This window comes from Coccinella septempunctata, chromosome 2 (assembly GCF_907165205.1).
Source record: "Coccinella septempunctata chromosome 2, icCocSept1.1, whole genome shotgun sequence".
Classification (NCBI taxonomy): domain Eukaryota; kingdom Metazoa; phylum Arthropoda; class Insecta; order Coleoptera; family Coccinellidae; genus Coccinella; species Coccinella septempunctata.
This window is the reverse complement of record NC_058190.1, coordinates 16,001,866-16,022,916: the sequence shown is the minus strand read 5'-3', so window position 1 is coordinate 16,022,916 and position 21,051 is coordinate 16,001,866. Positions and strand designations below refer to the sequence as shown.

Sequence of the window (21,051 nt, the reverse complement as noted above, 5' to 3'; positions counted from 1 at the left end):
ATTAACACAGAAATGTAATCTGTTTGCTTACCTCACAACGAAAAACGATTATCAGTAAAAAAGTTTCCTCGGCATCGGTATGAACAAAGAAGGATATTGAATTGAATGATTTTATTTATGTTATATAAAATACTCCAAAGATTTATACATAATATCTATAATATTTCCATTTCCTTGAGCATTATGACATTCATAAATAACTTATGGTTTATTTACCATTATTCATTTCCAACTCCATGGTCACGACCACAAACAGAGATTCTGAACATAGAGGTACATTATCGCACTAGTGAAATCTCCGAACATTCCGTAGAAAATGTAAGCGTCCGTCGTTGGACATAGGTATCTCCTATTCTACTCCACTCGCTTCTGTTTTGTGCTATCCGAATCCAGTCATTGGATATTCTTTTTATGTCGTCCGTCCATCGTGTGGGCGGTCTTCCTCTACTTCTCTTGTCGGCCCGTGGTCTCCACTCCAGCAGACGCTTTGTCAACTGTTAGCTTTTCATCCGTGACATGACCTGCCCAGTTCCATTTGAGTTTTGCCACAACAGTGACAACATCTTCCACGGCAGTTATCTTTCGTAGATCTTCATTTCTAATGTGATCCCTCAGGGTTACACCCAACATCGACCTTTAAATCATGATTAGCGTCACTTTAAGCTGTCTGGCAGTTGCAATTGTTAATATCAGGGTTTCGGCGCGATATGTTAAAACCGGAAGCACGCACTTATTGAAAGCTTTTCTTTTTATGTGGATAGGAATATCACCTTTGAAAATATCTCTCAGTCTTCCATATGCCGCCCATGCGATACAGCGAACTGAGCTATTCAGCTCAGTTGCCTGATTATCTCTAGAGGTATACAAAGGCTTCAACCCTTTCAACTTCAATGTTAGAGCTGGGAACAAGATTCGTCATTAATTTTGACATATTCATATTGATTTTCAGACCAATTTCCTCGTATGCCTTCATCATTATTTTTTTTTGGTGTAGCAGGGGGAAAATCTGCAAGTCAGACGAACCACCCTCTCCTGAGGGGGAACAAGTGTGGGGATTCTCACTCTCCTGAGCTCGAGACCCACTAAAAACCCTTGACTGCTTCTTGAATATTGGTTCCGGGTATTTGCCTATAAACCGTTCATCTCTTGGTGGAAATGAGTACTATGTCATCTGCGAAGCGTAAGTTATTGAGTTGGAGTATTGATACAGAAATAATTGAAAATGAGATATGGTGAATAAGTATCTGTCAAATTACACTGATCGACAAAATTATAGCTTTGTTCTCCCACCTAAGGAAAATATATATATATTTTTAATTTTCTTAGCCAAGGTATAAATGATAAATAATATTTGCAATGGTGTAAAAGATTCCGATCGCTTAGATCTTTTGTCTTTCCGCTGTAGAACGACTCCAGTATTTCTCTAACGATGGACCAATAATAATCAGCAAGCATAGAGGGTTCCCCTTTGCCTTGGTAGCGTTTTTCGAATGACGCGATGTCTTGATGGAATCGCTCTCCATGCTCGTCACTTACGGCTCCCATATGTTGTGGAAAGACATTAATATGTGATTGCAAAAAGTGTATTTTTAAGCCCGTTTGCAACAGCCGAGAATTCTCTAGAGAATTTGATCGAAAATTCATGCGCCGTGAATTATATACCGTTGCATACGCACTTTCGGTAGAATTCTCTGTTCAGTTGCATACAAAATAATCTCTGCCGTTTTCTTGCGAGAATTTTGTAGAGAATTCACGGCTGTTGCAAACGGGCTTTAGGGACATGTTGTATCCCATTTTTTGATGAGCCTGTAACATCGTTTTGACCATATTTACATATTGCGGAGATTTGTAATTGCCAAAAAAATTTTTGGTCACTTCTACAAAGGACAACCAGGCTTCTTTTTCAAAGTCATTCAATGCTGTCAGAAACTGAACTTGTTTCAATAGTTTATTAATTTTATAAAGTATCGTAGGGTACAGAAGTGCGAACATGGACAATTCACGCATGTCTTTTATTTTGATAACGGGAGCTAAACAAACGTGAGTAGGGGATAGTTCCTTTGAACTGGACAGCCCATGAACCGGACGCTACAGTTTTCTACTACACTCGATAGCAATTTAGCATCCCTTACGTATATCCCATTTTCGCAACATCGATCGAGATCTCTTGTAAAATGGCTGACCCTGTGGCTCGCGCCTTGTTGCGAAAATGGGATTTACGTAAAGGATGCCAAATCACCATCGAGTTTTTTAAAAAACTGTAGCGTCCGGTTCATGGGCCGTCCAATTCAAAAGAACTCTCCCCTACTATTATTTTTGTAATAAGGTGAGGGATACCTAACAAAAAAATATAAATCTCTTAGGTGGGAGAACCCTTGTTGAATAGTGTTATTTTCAATCTGATGGATTACCTTATTGCGATTGGACGGATAACAATTCTATAAAAACGGCATAATTTTCACTTTTGATGTTTATGTGTTGTGCTTTTCAGTGATTAGTGTAAGATCAGAAACTTCATTGTAGAATTCGTTATCATTCTAACTGGGAAGAAAATATCTCGTACAAATCAAAATGCGAAACACCATACATCAAGAGTATGAGTTATTCTACTAATAATGACGACTTGAGATTCGATCTATGTTCATTCGACAAAGTTAAGTTTCAACGACATATTTATTTGTCGAAATAGGATTATTTTTCAATGAATAGCAATATTTGATAGTGAAAAGATATCATTTCACTTTTTTTTTTCACTTATTCTAAGAATAAGATTCATCTGCCGCGTAAATTAGGTCATTCGCAGGTGTAAGTACCGGCTCTTAGAAAAATAAAAAATTAATTACACTATTATGTAAGCTATTGGCGAATCCAAAAATCTAGACTCTGCCGACTGAATTACGAAACTACTTTGTCAGTACTGCAAAATCAAAACAAATTTAGTTCCTTATGTTTTTTCTTATCTCGCGTTGTCCAAAAAAAGTATTATAATTATTATTTGGAGAAGATATATTGGGATTATTGTCTGGGTTTCTGAATAGAAATATTGATTCCGAAAAAATATTGGAAAAGGTATTTATACCAGTGCTTTCGACTGGCAGGAGTTAGGTTGAACGATTTTTCTTTGCGAGAGTTTTCTGCTAAATTCAATTGACGATTTAGAAATACAATTTCATAATTTTCATACTCCCAAATGAATGCTTTTTCTCATCTGCAGGACTAGTTCCATGAGCTGAATCATATTTATGTCTCTTGAGATTTCAGTATGAGGAATACCTATATCATAACATGGAGATGAAACATATATGCTGCCTCAACATTATTAGCTAGGTTCAATTCAAGAAAGAATCTGTGAAATAATAGAATTTTGTGTCTAGGTACAGTGGATCACCAATATCATCGCTTGATTTTATTCCACAATTCATCCTTTTCAAATGAAATATTTCCAAAGAATGTTGATCTTTCTTTACGAAACTAAATCAATCAATTCACTTCCGATAAATATCTTGATTTTCTAAAAAAACTCTGTTAAGCCGTACAAATCTCGAAAAGAGTACTGACAAACGTCAAAGTTTGTTTTCATTTCGCAGCGCCCTCAACGGTAATTGGATTCGCGAATAGAATGTTGTGAAGACAAGAACAAAGAAGTAGCATATCATGTAATGTCATTTCATTATAATTGACGGAATTTCATTATTCGAAGAGATACTCACTTTCTTTCGTTGCATTCCATATGCAGGTATTTTGGATGGGCACATGATTAATGTGAAACAAAACTGCCCAACGCCGACTGAATCTCAAACTTAATTTTCATTATTGTTCCTTTGTGCTATAAAATGACTATTCCGCTTACACAAGCGAAAGAGACGTCTGCAGTCAACAATCGAGCTCTATTCTTGTTATTCTTGATATATCCACGAATTAATTACTCGTCTCAGTTCTTTTCACCTCGAGAAGGCGTAAACCAATAAGTCAATACAGGTAATAATTGATACGATTAATCACCGCCTCCATTTTTCATGAAGGAATAATGAAATACAACCCTTCTATAAAGACACCTTCTTTATGACTTATAACACGCAAGCGAAAGATCACGCGGAAAAAATATTGCCCTAGTTTGCAGCGAGGTTTTGCTGTTCATTAAGTGATTACAGGATGGTAAGTTTCATCACATTGTTAATAATAAATATGGATTCAAGTATTCTTGATAGAATTTCAAAATTCTATTATACTCGCGACTTGTCATTTCAGTGTGTTAATTTTAATTACTTCTGGTTTTGATTTTTGATGTTTTCAGTTCGTAATATCATAATTAGTAACAGCCCAATTGGATACATTTTCAAGAACCCACACTCTAATAAAATTATATGAATTAACGATCAGAATTAGACGAAATCTATTCCATATCTAGTCCAATAACCTTTAACTGTCGTACTGCGGCCAGTGTATCAAAGGAGACAATTCTGGTAGTAACGGTTTATAAAAAAATAAGATCTGACATGACGGAGCGATCGTGAGAACGGAATACTGTGTTTTTGTCTGTTTTTAAACTTTGTTCAGAGGACCATTTTTGGACTCTGGATACTCTAGTTTGTACGTTTGAAACTCTTATAATGAGTGAATTATTTTCCACACCGAAATGAGTTCGGTTTGATCCAGAATTAGAAAGTATCTTACCCTGATTTTATCCTTTCTTGATTTCGATGAAGCTGAAATAATGGAAGAAATATTAGAAAAATGAAATATATAATACATGCCTACCAAAATTCAGAGAAAGACATTATAGTTTTGCAAAATTTGTCATAAGCCGACTTGTTTGAGATGTGCTATTGAAATTTGTAAAAATTGTACCCATAAAATTTAAGAAATTCACTGCTTGCAATTCTTTCTTCTCTGAGGCCATTGGTATCCCTGATTTCTATTTTCGAAATTACAAATAATATTCTCTTATTTTATTGATGCGTTTTCTGTTAATTGTGATATTTGAGGGTCCTGAGAAAATGGTCACAAGTTCAAGATCCAACAAGATCCAAGATCCTTATTGTACCATTTCAAAATGGAATATGAAAAAATACATGATTCATTCTTTTTTCAGTCAACAAACCCCAAATGGGTACAATTATTCCCATAAGGTTATAAATTTTTAATATATTAATAACTGTATTTGTACATGCGGCCTCGCATGACTGCATATAACGGTAACAGGTCTACTATTGTTGGACTACTGTGGTTAATTGTTAAATTGCGGTAACATGTAGGCGAAACAATAAGACTGTTTTTGCCTAGTTGCATATTACATTTTTTGAACTTGAAACAGATTATGCAAAAATGTATAAAAAAGCATTCGACTCTACTCCTAAGAATTTGGAGGGGGTAATGGTAACTTTCAATTAGGTCATATTAACATTATCTACCCTTTGATTTCAACGAAGTTTTTCATTTTTATTTTTCTTATTGATAAAAATAAAAAACTTCGTTGATATCTAAGGATAGATGATAGTTTTCGATATATATTCTTTTGATATAATTTTCGATAACATCGGGAAATAAAATGGTATTATGTACTAATTGTAAGTTAATAGATAGTTGATAGTTTCATTTCCAATATTATTTTACGATCGATCCTCCGATTGCTACCTACCTGTAATAGGTACTTACGTTTTCGGAAATTAATATTAAGAACTCTTGTCTGATCTGTTTCTGTCCCAAATTGGTCCGAAAACTATCATTACCCCCTCCATATTCTCAGGAGTACAGTCAAATGCTTGTATTTACATTTTGTTTCAGTACCAAATATTTCAGTTTAACTTCACCCATTTAAACATGCTATTTGATAGCGAAACATGTGTCGTCGTTCAAAAACTCATTTTGTTAAAATTGTTTAATCTACCTCAAGTTCAATTATGCATTTTCGTCAATTATTGGCCACATCAACTCAATATTGAATTTTTTTGTCGAGCTCTTCACGCTTTTATGGAAGTAAGTACCTTATTACTTGCTGGCTCCAGCTACGTCACTCATCCTTGGAGGAGTATTTACTAGTATCCATATGGCTTTCACTATCCATTCTTAATTATTATGAACACTAGTATTCAAACCACCTGCTTAGTTCACTCCTAAAATCAAGCGGATTTCATGAAGAATTGATTTGACTACAGGAAATTATAGTTATTTTTACAGGCACATATGTTTCTATTGAGTCGTGGTTCCACGAAAATGACCAATGGCCACTCCTGCATTGTGTCTTATCATAGTGACGACAGCGGACAGAAAGAATTTGATGACAAACAGTGTTTGCCTTGAAAAAAATCGGAAATTAGTACGTGAAAATAAATTTTTCGTTGAGGTCGACGAAAAAATATATTTTCATGAAATTGATTTGCAGTGTGTAATGTAGGATCTGAGATATTAACGAGTTTTTTTCATACCCGGTTATACCGAAAGTAGCTATAACATAGTCCTTTCAAATGGCATGTCCGATGGATAATTACATTTTCGGAATCCTCGCGTCATTTCGGTTAGTATTACTAAGAAGGGTGAGCAGGCTAGAGCGGAAAATTTTGAGAGGCGACAATTTAGCAATTTATTTGAAAATTAAAATATTTCATATGTGAAAATTGTTTTTTCATACGAATCACGAGAGAGTTTTTTCTGCTCTGGAAGAGTTCAGAATTATTTGCAAATTACTGTTATATTACTCAGTATTGAGGCAGATATAGTAATGAGTAATAGGCAACAACGCGTTGAATTAAAAATAGATGATAATACATATATATCTTCGATTAAGACGACGAAGGGTGGCGTCCCGCAGGGTAGCATGCTTGGACCTCTATTATTCATTTTATACGTAAACGATCTACCTTCCTTCATTGAATATGAGAGTGAAGGTAGTATCAATCTATTCACCTACGCGGATGATATCAATGCTGACTCTATTCTGAAGCGCCTTAATAACTGGTGTAATCATAATCATCTTCTACTCAATTTGTCAAAAACTGAGTATTGTCCTCAGCTGCGATCGCTCTAGACTGGTTATACCAGAACATATTAACAATCAAATAAAAGTTCCAGACACTGTGAAATTCCCAGGAATCCATATTGATAAACACATGAAATGGACTTTTCACATTGAAGGTTTAACGAAACGCCTGAATTCGGTCATATACACAAGTATATTATATGTGGATCTAGTAATCCTCAAAGTAGTTTACTTCTCAAAATTCCAGACCTTAATTTTCTTCTGGGGTGGTTCAGCGCATAGAGAAGCGGTTTTTCTGCGACAGAAAATGGCACATCGATGCTTGGTTTGAAGTATAGGGACAGTATAGGGACTTTTCAGAGAGCATGGGATTTAAATCTTTCACGGTTTATACATATACCGGGTGTCCCAGAGCTTTTAGGCCAGCAGATATCTCAGTTACCTGCGGAAAAAAAAAATTGAAAAAAATACTTGTCGTAGGAGACCATACGCTCTTTCATGCAGCATAGCAAAATCCACCCCCTGACAAACAACCCCCGAGAAACCACCCCTAACTTTTGTTTTTCAAATGGCACCCCCATGTTTGTTTGGCTTCAACTGACAGCTCTTTTTAATTCTCAATCAATGATATATCATAATATGTAGTTGTAAAGATAGTCACTCGATAAAATTGAATTCGTTAGTGGGTACTGTTAATTGGACTGATCGAATTAGTCCACATTGTAGAGACAAGAAAAAGTGGATGTTGAAAAAAAAGAGTCAATAAAATGTTAGAACTTTTTGTTTATTATAATTTATGTTATAAAACATTTTCTTTAGTATAATGTTGCAGTAACAATACAGCTGAGCGTATAAATTCGTATTTCATTTGTATTTTTATTTTCCATAATTCTGCATGCCATTCTAGCTACCATGATACATCATTGAATGAGAAATGAAAAAAACTGTAAGTTGAAGCACAACAAACATGGGGGTGCCATTTGAAAAACAAAAGTTAGGGGTGGTTTCTCGGGGGTTGTTTGTCAGGGGGTGGATTTTGCTATGCTGCATGAAAGAGCGTATGGTCTCCTACGACAAGTATTTTTTTCAATTTTTTTTTCCGCAGGTAACTGAGATATTTGCTGGCCTAAAAGCTCTGGGACACCCGGTATAAGCTTGTATGCTTCTTACATGTCCATCGTGAACTTATTGAGAAATATAACAGCAAAAATTCTACAAGACGGAATGATCGATATCTTTATACGAGACACACTTTGACACTCACAGAAAAGGACCAATATACATGGGTTTAAGATTACTCAATGCACTCCCCAGAAGATTGCATGAATGCAGTGGAAAGGTTTATAATCTGGAGGTGTATAAGGTGTTGATGGCCTGTGAACCGTACTCTCAACAAGAGTTCTATGTATTCTGTAAGACACTGTGAGCCATTTTCTTTGTTGACCTGTTCAATTTTTTGTTTTACTGTATCCGTGAAATTTAATTTAGGACAATATTACCCAATCTGACGACCTTAGATCACTATATTTGGGGTGGATAAAAACACGGTATATCCAACTTCTCTTACTTACTTAGCTTTTCAGAAATGCATCATTTCTGAAAACATGAACAAATAGTCTGAACTGCCATCCTTTCCTTCAGATCAATTTTTGCATTAATCGTATTCACTGATGATTGAAAAAATTTGTGAGTTTCACATGAAGAACTATCGGCATGTCCCAGGGTTTGAGTCTCTTTAATCTCTTAGGCACGAACAAATAGGCCCGGTGAGAAGAAGAACAACTGTGATATCGTTTTGATTATACGCGATACCAAAGTGTTATTTCTTGACTATTTCTCTCATCTTAATTTACACTGATCAGAAACCTCGTCCGTTTGAAGGATGACGCTTGATGTCAATTTTGACAAATCGTTAGAGTACCCTATAGGGAACTCTAACGATTTGTCAAAATCAGCTGACCGTTCGTTGTCGTGGGGCACACAAAGCTTTTTATTATCACTGTAAAGAGGCATTTCTGAGAAAGCTATAGTTTAATCACTCTAATCAAACGCCGGGAAGAACATTTTTTTTAAGAAAAGGCACAACATACAATACTCGACTCGAACAGCATGTGAATCAATGGAGGAAAAAGCTTGTGTGCCCCACGGCAACGATCGCTTAGCTGATTTTGACAAATCGTTAGAGTTCCCTATTGAATCGATAACCTCCTCCGATATGTCTCACATGTGACACTCAAATGACAATTCAGCACCTAATTAGAGAATGTAAACAATACGAACCCCAGAGAATCCAATATATGGTTAGCAAAAAAGTGGAAGAAGCTCTAAATATTTCCAAACAAGAATGTCTCAACACATTGGATTATATAAAAGCAAAACCTTAGGATATAATTTTTCCTTTTTTTCTTTGTGTAGTGATTCTTCTTTATCATACTTACTGATTTTTATGTACTTTACTTTTCCATTGAAATCGCTAATGACCTAGTCGTCGAGGCGAAACTTTATATAAATAAATGATAAATAATAAAAAACTGTGTTCACTTTTGAAAAGGAAATCAGAAGGTTTTCGGCCGAAAAAAACTGAACATGTGATGAAATGTATCTTACAATGAAGGTTGAAAACTGGCTCTATTGAAGGAGTCGTTTGATTTATATTCATGAAATATCATTTTTTTCATTAGGTTACAATGATAATGGGAGTTATGGGTGCATGCCGAGCAAAAGATATCATGAAAATACAGGAGCTAAAAAACATTGGATCAGTAATAACTCTGTTATTTTGAATATTTTATATATGCATTATCGGATAATACATTGATAATGATTCTCATGAAAATAACTTATATTTCGTATAATGTAGTGTAAGGTTCAGAAATAATTACCCCATTTAAATTTTTCTTTCCTCTTCTTCGGTTTCAGTTGAAGACTGTCTCGCTAAGCGCCTATTCAGAGGCGTAAAAAATGTACAAGCAATACAAACAATTCCAATAAGAATTCATAAAAGTTGGGCAGAAACGGTAGTCAGATTCATCATGATCTCATTCGATAATTTTTTGATCTGTTATCTCAACTTCTTGAAAAAGAAGAAAAGTAATGATCCTATCCTATAATGAAGATGAATAGGTTTGTACAAGTCTTGATTGGGAATCTTTGCAAGGTACTTTTTTCAAGCAGTGAATTTCTAATCTTTTTCATATCCTCTTTGTGGATCGAGACATCACACAATCACAATGCTCTATCTTTGAGAGGTTTTTTACAAAGTGCTATAATTTTCAGGACCATATGTTCACAGTTTGTGGCGACGAAGGAAATGGAATGATTGAAGAAAATAATATTCACTACGAAAATATGAAACAAAATATCATCACGGAATCTGCATCCGCTAAGGAAAAAGTCGATCAAGATCCAGACCTCCTTGAAAAATATGACAGTTTCTATCATACAACTAAAAGTTTACTGGTACTTTTTCAGATAATGGGTGTCATGCCTATTGAGAGGGCCAGCAAAGGAAATACAACATTCAGGTAACTTTTAAAAAATTATAAAATACTATTCTTCTTCGAATGTTTGTGGTTTCATAGAAAGAATACTTAAATGAAATTATTACCGTATTATTATTGGTCATTATATACAGGGTGTTTAATTGGTAAATGATCATACAGTAACCTGATCTAAAGCTACCCTAAGCGAGTTCAAAAAACCCATAAATGAAAAGGTCTAATCAATTCCATAACCGAGATACAGGGTGCTTCATGTATTCACCTAAAATTTCAATTTCTCATTACTTTTGAACCAACCAATAAAGTCGGTTAATATTTGTAATATATGATTCACTTGCACAGGTCGATAGATTCACATTTGAATTCAAAAATTCCAGGTCCATATTTGAAAAATATGGGACTTCTTCCAGGCTGGGATTCAACACCCTGTATATCAAAATTTTTCGATTTGATGGAGATATTTGAAAAGAGCAGAAAATTTTCAATGAGAATCAGTAGATTTCATTTGCCGCACGTGATTTTGCTCAAAGGAAACTCCAGGGAAAACGAAGTGAGAAATGTTTTCTTTGCTTATTTGGTTACAAATCGTTCTAAGACAATCTGTTCTGTTTTTGAAGTAAGATTTAAGTGAGCACAAAATCGGAAATAAGCATTTCATTTTATTGTATCCCACAAGAGTTGTTTCGAGTATACTGCGACAATTTCTAGGACAGACATAAATTTTGAAAACTGGTATCGGTTCAAGATATTTCTCTGCGTTAGTATTCCACAATAAAATTAAAATCATCATAATGCCTTACAAATTCTCAAATCAAGAATATGCTGATATTTTGTATTACTCGAAGGCACAGACATTGCAGGAATGCATTTTCAGCATGATCAGAACTTTCCAAATATGTGGATAGGTAGAGGTGGACCGCATGCCTGGCCCGCAAGATCACCAGATTTCAGTCCGGTTGATTATTTTATTTGGGTTTTTTCAAAAAGTTCAGTATACTCATCTGAAATAGGAAGTGAGGAGATTCTCCTCCAACGTATCGAAGTCCAGACATGATAAAAAAAGTATCAGACATATTTTGAAGAGGCAAGAATGTGTATTGCGCAAAACGGTGGTACTTTCGAGCACCTCATTTTATTTACGTTGAGTTTTTATGTTTCTTTATTTATTTATTCATCGTTGTTGTCTTCGAATGAATTTTTCTTGATCAATCATGTTTTTCCGGTAATAACTTGAAATGATTCCTCAGAATATTATGAAATACGAATGTGCAATAAGTGGGACAAAAAAGCCAATTTGATCACAATGTACGATTTTTCGGAAAATTAGAGAAATTCCAATATTCACTTTGATCTTTCCCTCGAGTTTCCTTTAAGCAAAATGACGTGCGGGATAATTGAATCTACTGAATCTCATTGCAAATTTTCAAATATCTCAATCAAATTCCAAAATTTTAAATTACAGGGTGTTGAATTCCAGCTTGGAAGAAGTCCCATATTTCTCTTATACGGACCTGGAATTTTTTGGAAATTTAAATGAGAATCTACTGACCTGTATAAGTGAATCATATATTCCAAATATAAACAGACTATACTGATTGGTTCAAAAGTTATGAGAAATTGAAATTTCAGGTGAATACCTGAAGCACCCTGTATCTCGGTTATGGAATTGATTAGACCTATATTTCCCTGAAACATATGTTTATGGTTCAAAAAGGCTCTTACCTCAGACTACAGTAATATATAATATATAATATGGGTTTTTTGGACTCACCTAGGGTAGCTCTAGCTCAAGTTACCGTATGTTCATTTATCAATGAAACACCCTGTATATAATATTATCCAACCAGCATAATAGCATGGCTACTCACATCACGCTAATATAATATGTATTCTCAGTAAGAGCGCAAGCGAATAGTGTGAAGATCGAATAAATATTTTGCTACAGCTGAGCCCTTTCAAATATTTTTTCTATAGTCATACGAAAAAGCAAAATTTATCATTTTCGTTGCACACTAACATTACCAATAATCAATAATAGTTTTGATGGTTGAACTTAAACCGTATCGATGATGTATGCTCGCTTCAAGAATTATCGACATCTTGGGCGGCTGTAGAAAATCGTAATAATGTTGGTTATAGCCGATTCTTCCCTCGTAAACGAACTTCGACCATTCCTTCTTGTTGGCTGTCATCTTCCTTGCTCTTTCCCAAGTTTGTCCCCTTTCTCCAATTATCTTCCCCATTTGCTTGTCCCAGGTAGTAACCGGTCTTCCGCGCCTTCTTTTTCCCGTAACCTTTGCTTCCCATACTTTTCTAGCAGGTCTTTCGTGATTCATCCTATTCAGATGTCCCCACCAACTCAATTGTCTCTTCTCTATGAAATCCTGCAGAGGTTCTATTCCGATGTCTTCCCAGATTAGATCGTTTCTCACCCTGTGCATCCTTGTTATTCCCTTCACTTTCCAGTAGTAATATCCCTAGGTCATTGATAATAGACGAGATAATTTTATGACAATAGAAAGCTCGTTCCTTCCCTCAGCCTTCGGCTTCGGGCTGTTACCAAGCAACGAGCTTGAGAAATTTGTCAGAAAATTATGAGGCATTTGTCAATGTCCGAGGGATATTCGGCGGAAAATTTTTTGACCAAAAAATTCATAACTCAACACTACAAAACATTTGTTTATTTATTGAAAGTACAGTTGGTGAAAGTGCAATTATTAAAATTTAACTTAACATTAGATTCGTTGCTGTTCTCTACTATAGAAGATCTATTACCACGCATAATATTTATGATTATGGTGTTCTTTATCGAGATTCAAGTACGGTTTTATAGAATTTTGATTGCTATGACCAGTAATTTTCAACAATTGTTGTTCTTCTACACCACTTCTTGCCAATTCGCTAACAGCAGTCGATCTATTCGAGTGATTTGTTATTTTTTTGTCTTTTACATTCAAGCCAATTGCCTCAGCAGCAGATTTAGTCCATCCATTTATAGTATTTCTTCCAACAGGTACATTATCGTACCATCTGTCACTTTCATTTTTTCAGAGTCGATTTGGTTTTAAGAACAGTCAGGGGGAGGTAATATTGTCGCCTCGTTTCGATATTAGTTTATGAAAAATACGTACAGGGCAGCTTTGTTTTTCACTATTGGAAACCAACCATTTACTACTTGTACAGCTTTTGGAACCACCTTGGCACGTTTTACTGAACACCGGATTGTATTCAATGCGATTTGTTGGAGAGTCATAGATTATTTTTCTCGATTTGAAAAAAATCAACCAGACAAGCAACTGCCTCTCCTCCTCGCCAGGCCAATTCTACAGCAGCAATATGGTAAAATTTACGCATAGGACCCTCAGGAGTATTTTCATCCCATAGTAATATTATTTTGTTAATTTCAGACAAATTTAACGAAACTGAACTGGACTTACGTTTACTTGGATCAGCTTGTAGTTTCTTCCTTATTGCATCGCGAGCATCTCGGGCTGGTTCGAATACTATATTTTTAAATGGGTCAATCATGATCTTATAGTCATTATAGTACTTTTCTTGCAAAAGTTTGCACGAAACGTTCCACATTGTCTTAACCGTTGCTTCTTTAAATTCGGTCCCGTCTTTCTTTCTCATATTGACCGCCCAATCTTTAAGTATCAACGACAATCCTTCTAAGCTCCTATGTTCATTCAATTCATATTTTCTTCGTGGCAAAATTCCATAAATATTCCCCAAATATATTTATGACTCTAGGTTGTATTTCTGGGAGTTTTTTCTTTGATTAGCTCATTTATACTTTGTACATTCGCATTGCCAAAACGTGACATTTTGAAATTTATTTGGAATGAAGTTGTCAAGCGATGTCATAGTAATTGATAATTGCACTGAATGCAATTTTCAGTTGTAATTTAACTAGTGCAATGAAAATTATCGAAAATTTTTGGGAAATATGCTCGAATGCAAGTTAAGTTGAAAAAGAGCACGAGTGCGCGGAGCGCTCGAGTGCCTTTTACAGTTTAACTTGCATGAGAGCAGATTTGTCAAAAATTATCGATTCATTTTCATTGCAAGAGTTAAATTTAATTAGAAAATTTTGTGAATCCATAAAATCGTATTGTGTCGCTGTAAGTTGCTGTCACATTGCCGTCACCAGTGGCGACGATAATTGTATAATTTATACTCATTGCAGGCACATAGGAGCTGCTGGAAAAAATCGTTGCTGCGGACAATGAAAAATTTTTTAGTAAACGACGCATTATAAAAAACCCATTGTCAAATTTTCTGAGTGCAATGTCGCGATTTGGAAACGCTTCTGCTGTAGATATTGATAAGAATATAGACGGTCCGCCTACACTTTAGCGGAAGTCGATTTTTTGTAATTTTTTGATTTTATTGTGTATATTTCGACGAACTGAGTTCAAAAAATGCGGTTTCAACTTTAGGAAACCAGTGGCTCAAAAGTTGCGCCACTTTGAAGGTTCAATGTTAAAACTGACCTGAATGACATTTGACAAAATAATGTGAACCGCATCGAATGAATTCAAAAACTTACAATTCAGTTATTTGGTGCCTTGTAATTATGGTCTATAATATTTCACAACTGGTCATACGGTTGAAAATTCTTCACTCACTTAGAAGACGACGAATCCGAAGCTCAATGATCAACCAATTCCTATCACTGCATTCACGTTACTTTTTCGATACAACACTACATACAGTACAATTCTTTCCACTTTTTCATGAACGAAAATAATCACGAATTCTTTATAATTGACTTGAATTTGCTCTTTTCATTCCAAATTGTGTACGAACTTCTGAATATGTTTTGGGATGAATTAAAGTGACAGAGACTAACTCGAATTCATGTTATCCATTGACATAGATTAATCTATGTCCATTGATATATTTTTGGACAGATTTGGAACGAAAAATAATCATATTGGTTGATATAGTTCATGCAAGTTGAATTTTCATGTGAATCAGGACTTGACTCTATAGCACAATCGTAATACATACTGTTTTTACTGTGCTTTCCCTATTCATTAGGTTTGTTCCTCAACTTTACCTTGTATAAGAGTTCTAAGGTACCTAGTAAATTCTCCGAGAATTGAGATTGAAATGCCGATCATTTGATAATGAACGTTTACTGTATAATGTTTTAAATATAATCTATATAAATATAGAATCTATGACGCTAAGAAGTGATAGCTTATGAATGCTGGTTTCAAAATGCAATTTACGACACGAGCCTCCGCGTATAAATTCTTATAAACTTAACCCTAAAAAAACGACAACTTTACCAAATCATAATAAAATAATTGTTTTTTTGCTGCTACATATCATGGCTAACCTATGCTAGCCTAACGTAACCTAACCCAAACTAACTTAAAATAAACAAACAATTATGAGAATGAAGAATTGAATTAAAATGAATAAAAGTATCTAATTTCATTCAAATCTTCCATTGTGTGAATATGACGGTGCCAAAGAAATCTAACGTTAATTTCCCTGAAAAATAATTCTGTCATCTAAAATTTTTCATTCTATGCATAAAAGTGACAAACATAAAATTAAAGTATAATGAACATTACCCAGAATACTCTTAAGATTGAAACTTCAAGGTGGCGTTACTTTTGAATAAATGGTTTCCTAATGTTGATGCCACATTTATTGAACTCGCCTCGTCAAATTTCATAAGATAGGACTCCTCCTGAAGTCAAAGCAGCAAATAGAATACACCTAACATTGGAACTTCAAAATGGCGTAACTTTTGAACCAATGGTTTCCTAACGTTAAAACAACTTTTATTGAACTCGTCTCATCAAAATACATAAGATAGGACCCGCCCTGTACAAAAAATCGACTTTCGCTAAAGTGTAGTCGAGCCAAAATCACTTATTAGAACGAGGAACTTATGTGGAAAAAATTGCCTTCATTCTAAAGGACTGGGCAAGCAACATGTGCAAGAAGGATGGATACTTTTATAAAGAAAGAAAGATTTCGGCATTACAATAGATCCATTGAATGATGTGAGATTTAAATCGGCTAGGGGTGCACGAGATGCTGCGCGCAAAATATTACAAATGAACCCGGAAAAGATAAAAGAAAGCTCATCGGCTTTTAGTTACAAAGAATTGCTGCAAATTTTGAAGCTTTACGATGAAAACAATTCGAAGGGGCTGCAGAAAACATTTTTTCATCTCATATCTTTTGAGCTAGCATTTCGAGGAGGTGAGGAAGCCAACTGTTTGACGGATTTCTTTCAAAAAGAGAAGTTTAATGATGGAACTAGCACAAACAGAATAGAATATAATCCAGTGTTTTCGAAAACCTGCCAAGGAGGAGGCCGCAGACTAACAGAAAGTAAATGATAAATCAGAAACACTACTAATGAAGACATCTGCTCCGTTAGGTTGGTCAAATTAACAGTTTCTTATTTAATTTTTCTTATCAAACCTTTTTTTCTTTAAGATTATACAAAAAACTTTTGTCAAAACGAGGATCTAACTTGAAGACAAACCGTCTGTTTCTTACACCGAATCGAGAATGGCAAAATAATAATATATGGTTCAAGAATATCCCAGTTGGCAGAAACGAGATCGCAAAATGGACAAAGCTGTCTGTCCAAAAAGCAGGTCTCGATAGCGAAAAGTTCAAATTTACAAACCATTCTCACCGAGCAACTGCCGTAAGCCATCTAGCCAAGGTTGGGGTAAACGAAAACCAGCTAACGAAAATAACGGGACATGGAAATGTCAGTTCAATAAAACCTTATTTACAACTCGATAAAGAGTTTCACGAGGAAATAATAAGGAAAATGAGAAACAGTGAAAACCCCGAGTTTAGTGTTTCTTCAGTTTCAACTTCTGCTTCGAGTAACGATGTTTCTGACCAACAACATACTTCGACTGGTTCAATCATAAATTTCAATAATTGCGTTTTTAATTGTGAAAATTTCAATAACTATACTTCATTCAAATTTATTTTAGCAGTCGGTTGGCCATGAAATAATTTTCTCAAGTTTTTGTAACTAGAACAAAGTTAGGTTGGCACTCATGAAATGTCGTTAATGTCATAACGCCGTTGCCACAACTAATATCAATTTTTATTACGAAAATGCCGAAAGTGATTGAAAAAAGAGACAGGGTTTCAGGAAGTGCTATTTAGAATTCAGGTCAGCTCATTCAAATAGTCATACTCTGATATTCTAAAATCCACAATACGTTAGACGGTAGCGAACATATTCAATGTAAGAGAATTTATATAATGTTTCATCTGAATCTAAACGACATATATTTCAGCTGGATATTTCCACAATCAGAAAGATTGTGAATGAAGAGGATGACAAAGAATTTCCTTCTATTGGGAGACCCAAAAAGGTGGTGGCATTTGAGAATTTTATGTTTGATCTAATTAATGCGAAATGTTTACTACAGGATTTTCGATAAATGTCATCGGAGAATAAGTTTCCTAAAATAGATTTTTCCATTTTTCATTTGACTTGTCCTATACAATGTAAATGTATTAAGGTACTAATAAATAACTAATTTTTATTATTACATCAATGTATCAAGATGAATAGCCACAAATACGGGCAAGTTACTTGTTTATTCATGTGAAATTTTTGTTCAAAGGTGAAGTTCATCTTAACTTGAAACTTCCTTCAATTCCTTTTAATTATATTGATGCAAGATGATTTTTGTTGAAGAATTCAACATTCTTGAAATTATCTGTTAATTCCTTCGGGAGATACCCATTCCCAACCACTGCATCATATGCATTTCATCTTAGAGTTATTATTTTTGAAATCTACAAATGATGTGAGCCAAGGAAGTTAACGAACATTAACTCTCCTCAAGCTAGTGCATATTATGATATACTTGTATTTTCCATGATAACAACTGGATTTGGTATGCCTTCAATCAATTTGTATAAACTTCAATTATGTTCGTCACATATTTTCCGAAGAGATTCGACATTGTGATAAAATACGTAATAACAGAAACTTTTACGTAGAACGGGCAACATAGCGTTGATTTAAAACCCAAAAATGTTTTGACAAGCTTCATAACCCCACATTTTCGTACTATACCGAGTGAAATGTGTCAAATTTCCATGGCCAACCGACTGCTAAAATAAAAGTGAATGAAATATAGGTCTAGGTTCAACAGTTTTCATGTTAATCTTATAAGTAATAAACCTTCATAATTACGTCTGCATTTATTTTAAGGGACCTGATAATTTTGCACAAGTGCGAATTATCGATAATTTGCACTAATGCAAAATTATCGCCTAATTGTATGCTCATTGGCTAAAACAACAATCAAAAATTATTCGGAACATTGTTGTCTGTCAAATTTGACAGATGAATAAAATTTTCAATGTAATGTTGACATGATTGGGTGAAATTGTTTCACATGATACAAAATGCAGAATTTGAATGGTTGTTAGAACTGTCAAAAATTTTCTTAGATATTTCATTTCCATTGCCTGCATCCTGCTTTTCTGTCTTCTATCAAGTACCCACGATTCGCACGTGAATGTAAGTATTGGTCCTTAAATCGCTTTGTATACATTCATCTTACTACTTCTTGATATTTCTTTCCTACTCAGGAAGTTCTCAATCATGGCATGGTATATCTTCAGTGTGTTCTCCAATCTACTGTTTATTTCCAGATCTTGTTTTCCATTTTCTTCTATCTGCATTCCTAAGTATTTGAAAGTTGTCACCTGCTCCAATCTTACTCCTTCTATCTGTACGTCCACCTTTTCCTGAGAGTTGCTCACCACCATAATCTTTTTTTTGTCCTTGTTCATTATTTTCATTCCGAATTCCTTCAACACCGCATTCCAGATGTCCATATTTGTCTGTAGATCTCTCTCACTCTCAGCAACGATTACAATATCGTCTACGAAGGCACATTCTGACATTACCACTCTCTTTAGGTTACTGAACCCGACTTGAAATTTCTTCGAACTTCTTGTGCACTCCTTCAGAAGCTCATCCATGAATATTGTGAACAGCACAGGGCTCAAACATCCTCCTTGTCTTAAACCTATTTTTGTACTGAATTCTCCAGATGTTCGGTTGTGGCTGATAATTCTATTCCTGTTCAATACACATTTTTAACAAGCCTTAACTCTGTCAAAAGCCTTCACCAAATCCACAAAACCCATGTTCATCCTACCATATTTTTGTTTCGCCCTCTCAATCAGTATTTTCAATGTGAATATGTGATCTTGTATACTTCTTCCCTTTCTGAAGCCGCTTTGCGTTTCCTCTAGATTTGTTTCAATTTTCTCTCTTATTTTTCCATCCAGTATTCTCTCAAAAACTTTCATTGCTGAGCTCAACAGAGTGATACCCCAGTAGTTGTTTCATTCTTGCACATCCCCCTTTTTGTGTATTGGTACTATCAAAGATGTTTGCCAATCCAGTGATACTATTTCATCTGTCCATGCCCTCTGAACAATTACCAATAGCATTCTGGTTCCTTTTTCTCCTAGGTTTTTCAACATTTCTGCTGTTATTCTGTCACATCCTGCTACTTTGCCATTTTTAGGGTATTTATTGCTTTCTTCAGTTCTTCCATTGATATGCTTTCCTCTTCCTCACTTAATTTTTGTGTTTCCCCAATTTCCTGTCCTACATCCCTCTCAAATCTTCTCGCATTTTTAAGAACTCTGTAGAATAGCTTCTGATTACTCTTATGGTCCTTCTCCATTTTTCCCCAAATTCTTCCCATTTCTTCTTCTTCTCCCTTTGAATCAACTCCTTTACTACTTTTCTTTGTTTTTCGTATTGCCCATATTTCTCCACTGTTTTATGACTCAGGTATTGTTTCCATTTATCCTGATATTTTATCTCGCTTGTCCACCATGATGTTTGTTTTCTCTTATTCGTCTTCTTATAACTTTCACATACATTACGTGTAGTTTCCGTAACTATGCTCTTGAAACTCCCCCATATGCTCTCCAATGTTCTGTACGTCCTTGACAAATTTTCCCTTTCGAAACTCTCTTCTGTTGTATACCTATGTATATCGGCAATTTCTCCACTAGCTAGCTTGTAAGACTTAAGGCAATCATAGGATTCTTCTCTTTTACACTTTACTTCTTCTTCCATCTTTTTCTTCCGCAGCTTAGATACCAGCATATAGTGATCGCTTCCGATTTCTGGGCCCCTTCCTTCTTTAGTGTCTAGCATCATATATCTTCTCTCCTTTTGTATCAGGATGTAATCTATAATTTTCCCCACGACTTTTGAGCTCTCTTGTATACTTATGTATGTCCTTATGTTCGAATAATGTATTAGTAACAACAAAATCATTCAGTAGACAATAATCGAGCATTCTCTCTTCATTGTAGTTTCTAGTTTCTTCCCCGTATGGTCCCATCACTGATTTATAAATTTTATATTTTCTTTCCACTCTGCTGTTGAAATCGCCCATTATGATTATCGTTCCTCTTGCTGCTTCAGTGACTTCAGTTAGGTCTTCCCAGAATTTATCTTTATTTGGTGTACTATCGTCTTCATTGGGTCCATAAACTATATATAATTGAGTATAATTTTTT

The 21,051-nt window shown here is 35.0% G+C and overlaps 3 protein-coding genes across 4 annotated transcripts in view; 1 reads left to right on the top strand and 2 right to left on the bottom strand.

The window, feature by feature from the left end:
• The window catches only part of LOC123306524 (thrombospondin type-1 domain-containing protein 4-like), a 728,470-nt gene that overhangs the window by 530,393 nt on the left and 177,026 nt on the right, over positions 1-21,051 (bottom strand). The gene's annotated exons all lie outside the window — the stretch shown is intronic.
• LOC123306526 (gustatory and odorant receptor 22-like) overlaps positions 1-21,051 on the top strand; it is a 49,535-nt gene that overhangs the window by 18,325 nt on the left and 10,159 nt on the right. Inside the window, exon 2 of the mRNA XM_044888571.1 lies at positions 10,253-10,500. Within this exon, the coding sequence (XP_044744506.1) occupies positions 10,259-10,500 (242 nt within the window). The 5' untranslated portion in view covers positions 10,253-10,258. The remainder of the gene's footprint in view (positions 1-10,252; positions 10,501-21,051) is intronic.
• On the bottom strand, positions 12,476-19,004 carry LOC123306527. Its single transcript, XM_044888572.1, has 2 exons — positions 18,941-19,004; positions 12,476-12,936 (listed from the first exon to the last, which is right to left on the bottom strand). Exons 1-2 carry the CDS (start codon positions 18,970-18,972, stop codon positions 12,495-12,497), a joined length of 474 nt encoding a protein of 157 aa, XP_044744507.1. The 5' UTR covers positions 18,973-19,004; the 3' UTR covers positions 12,476-12,494.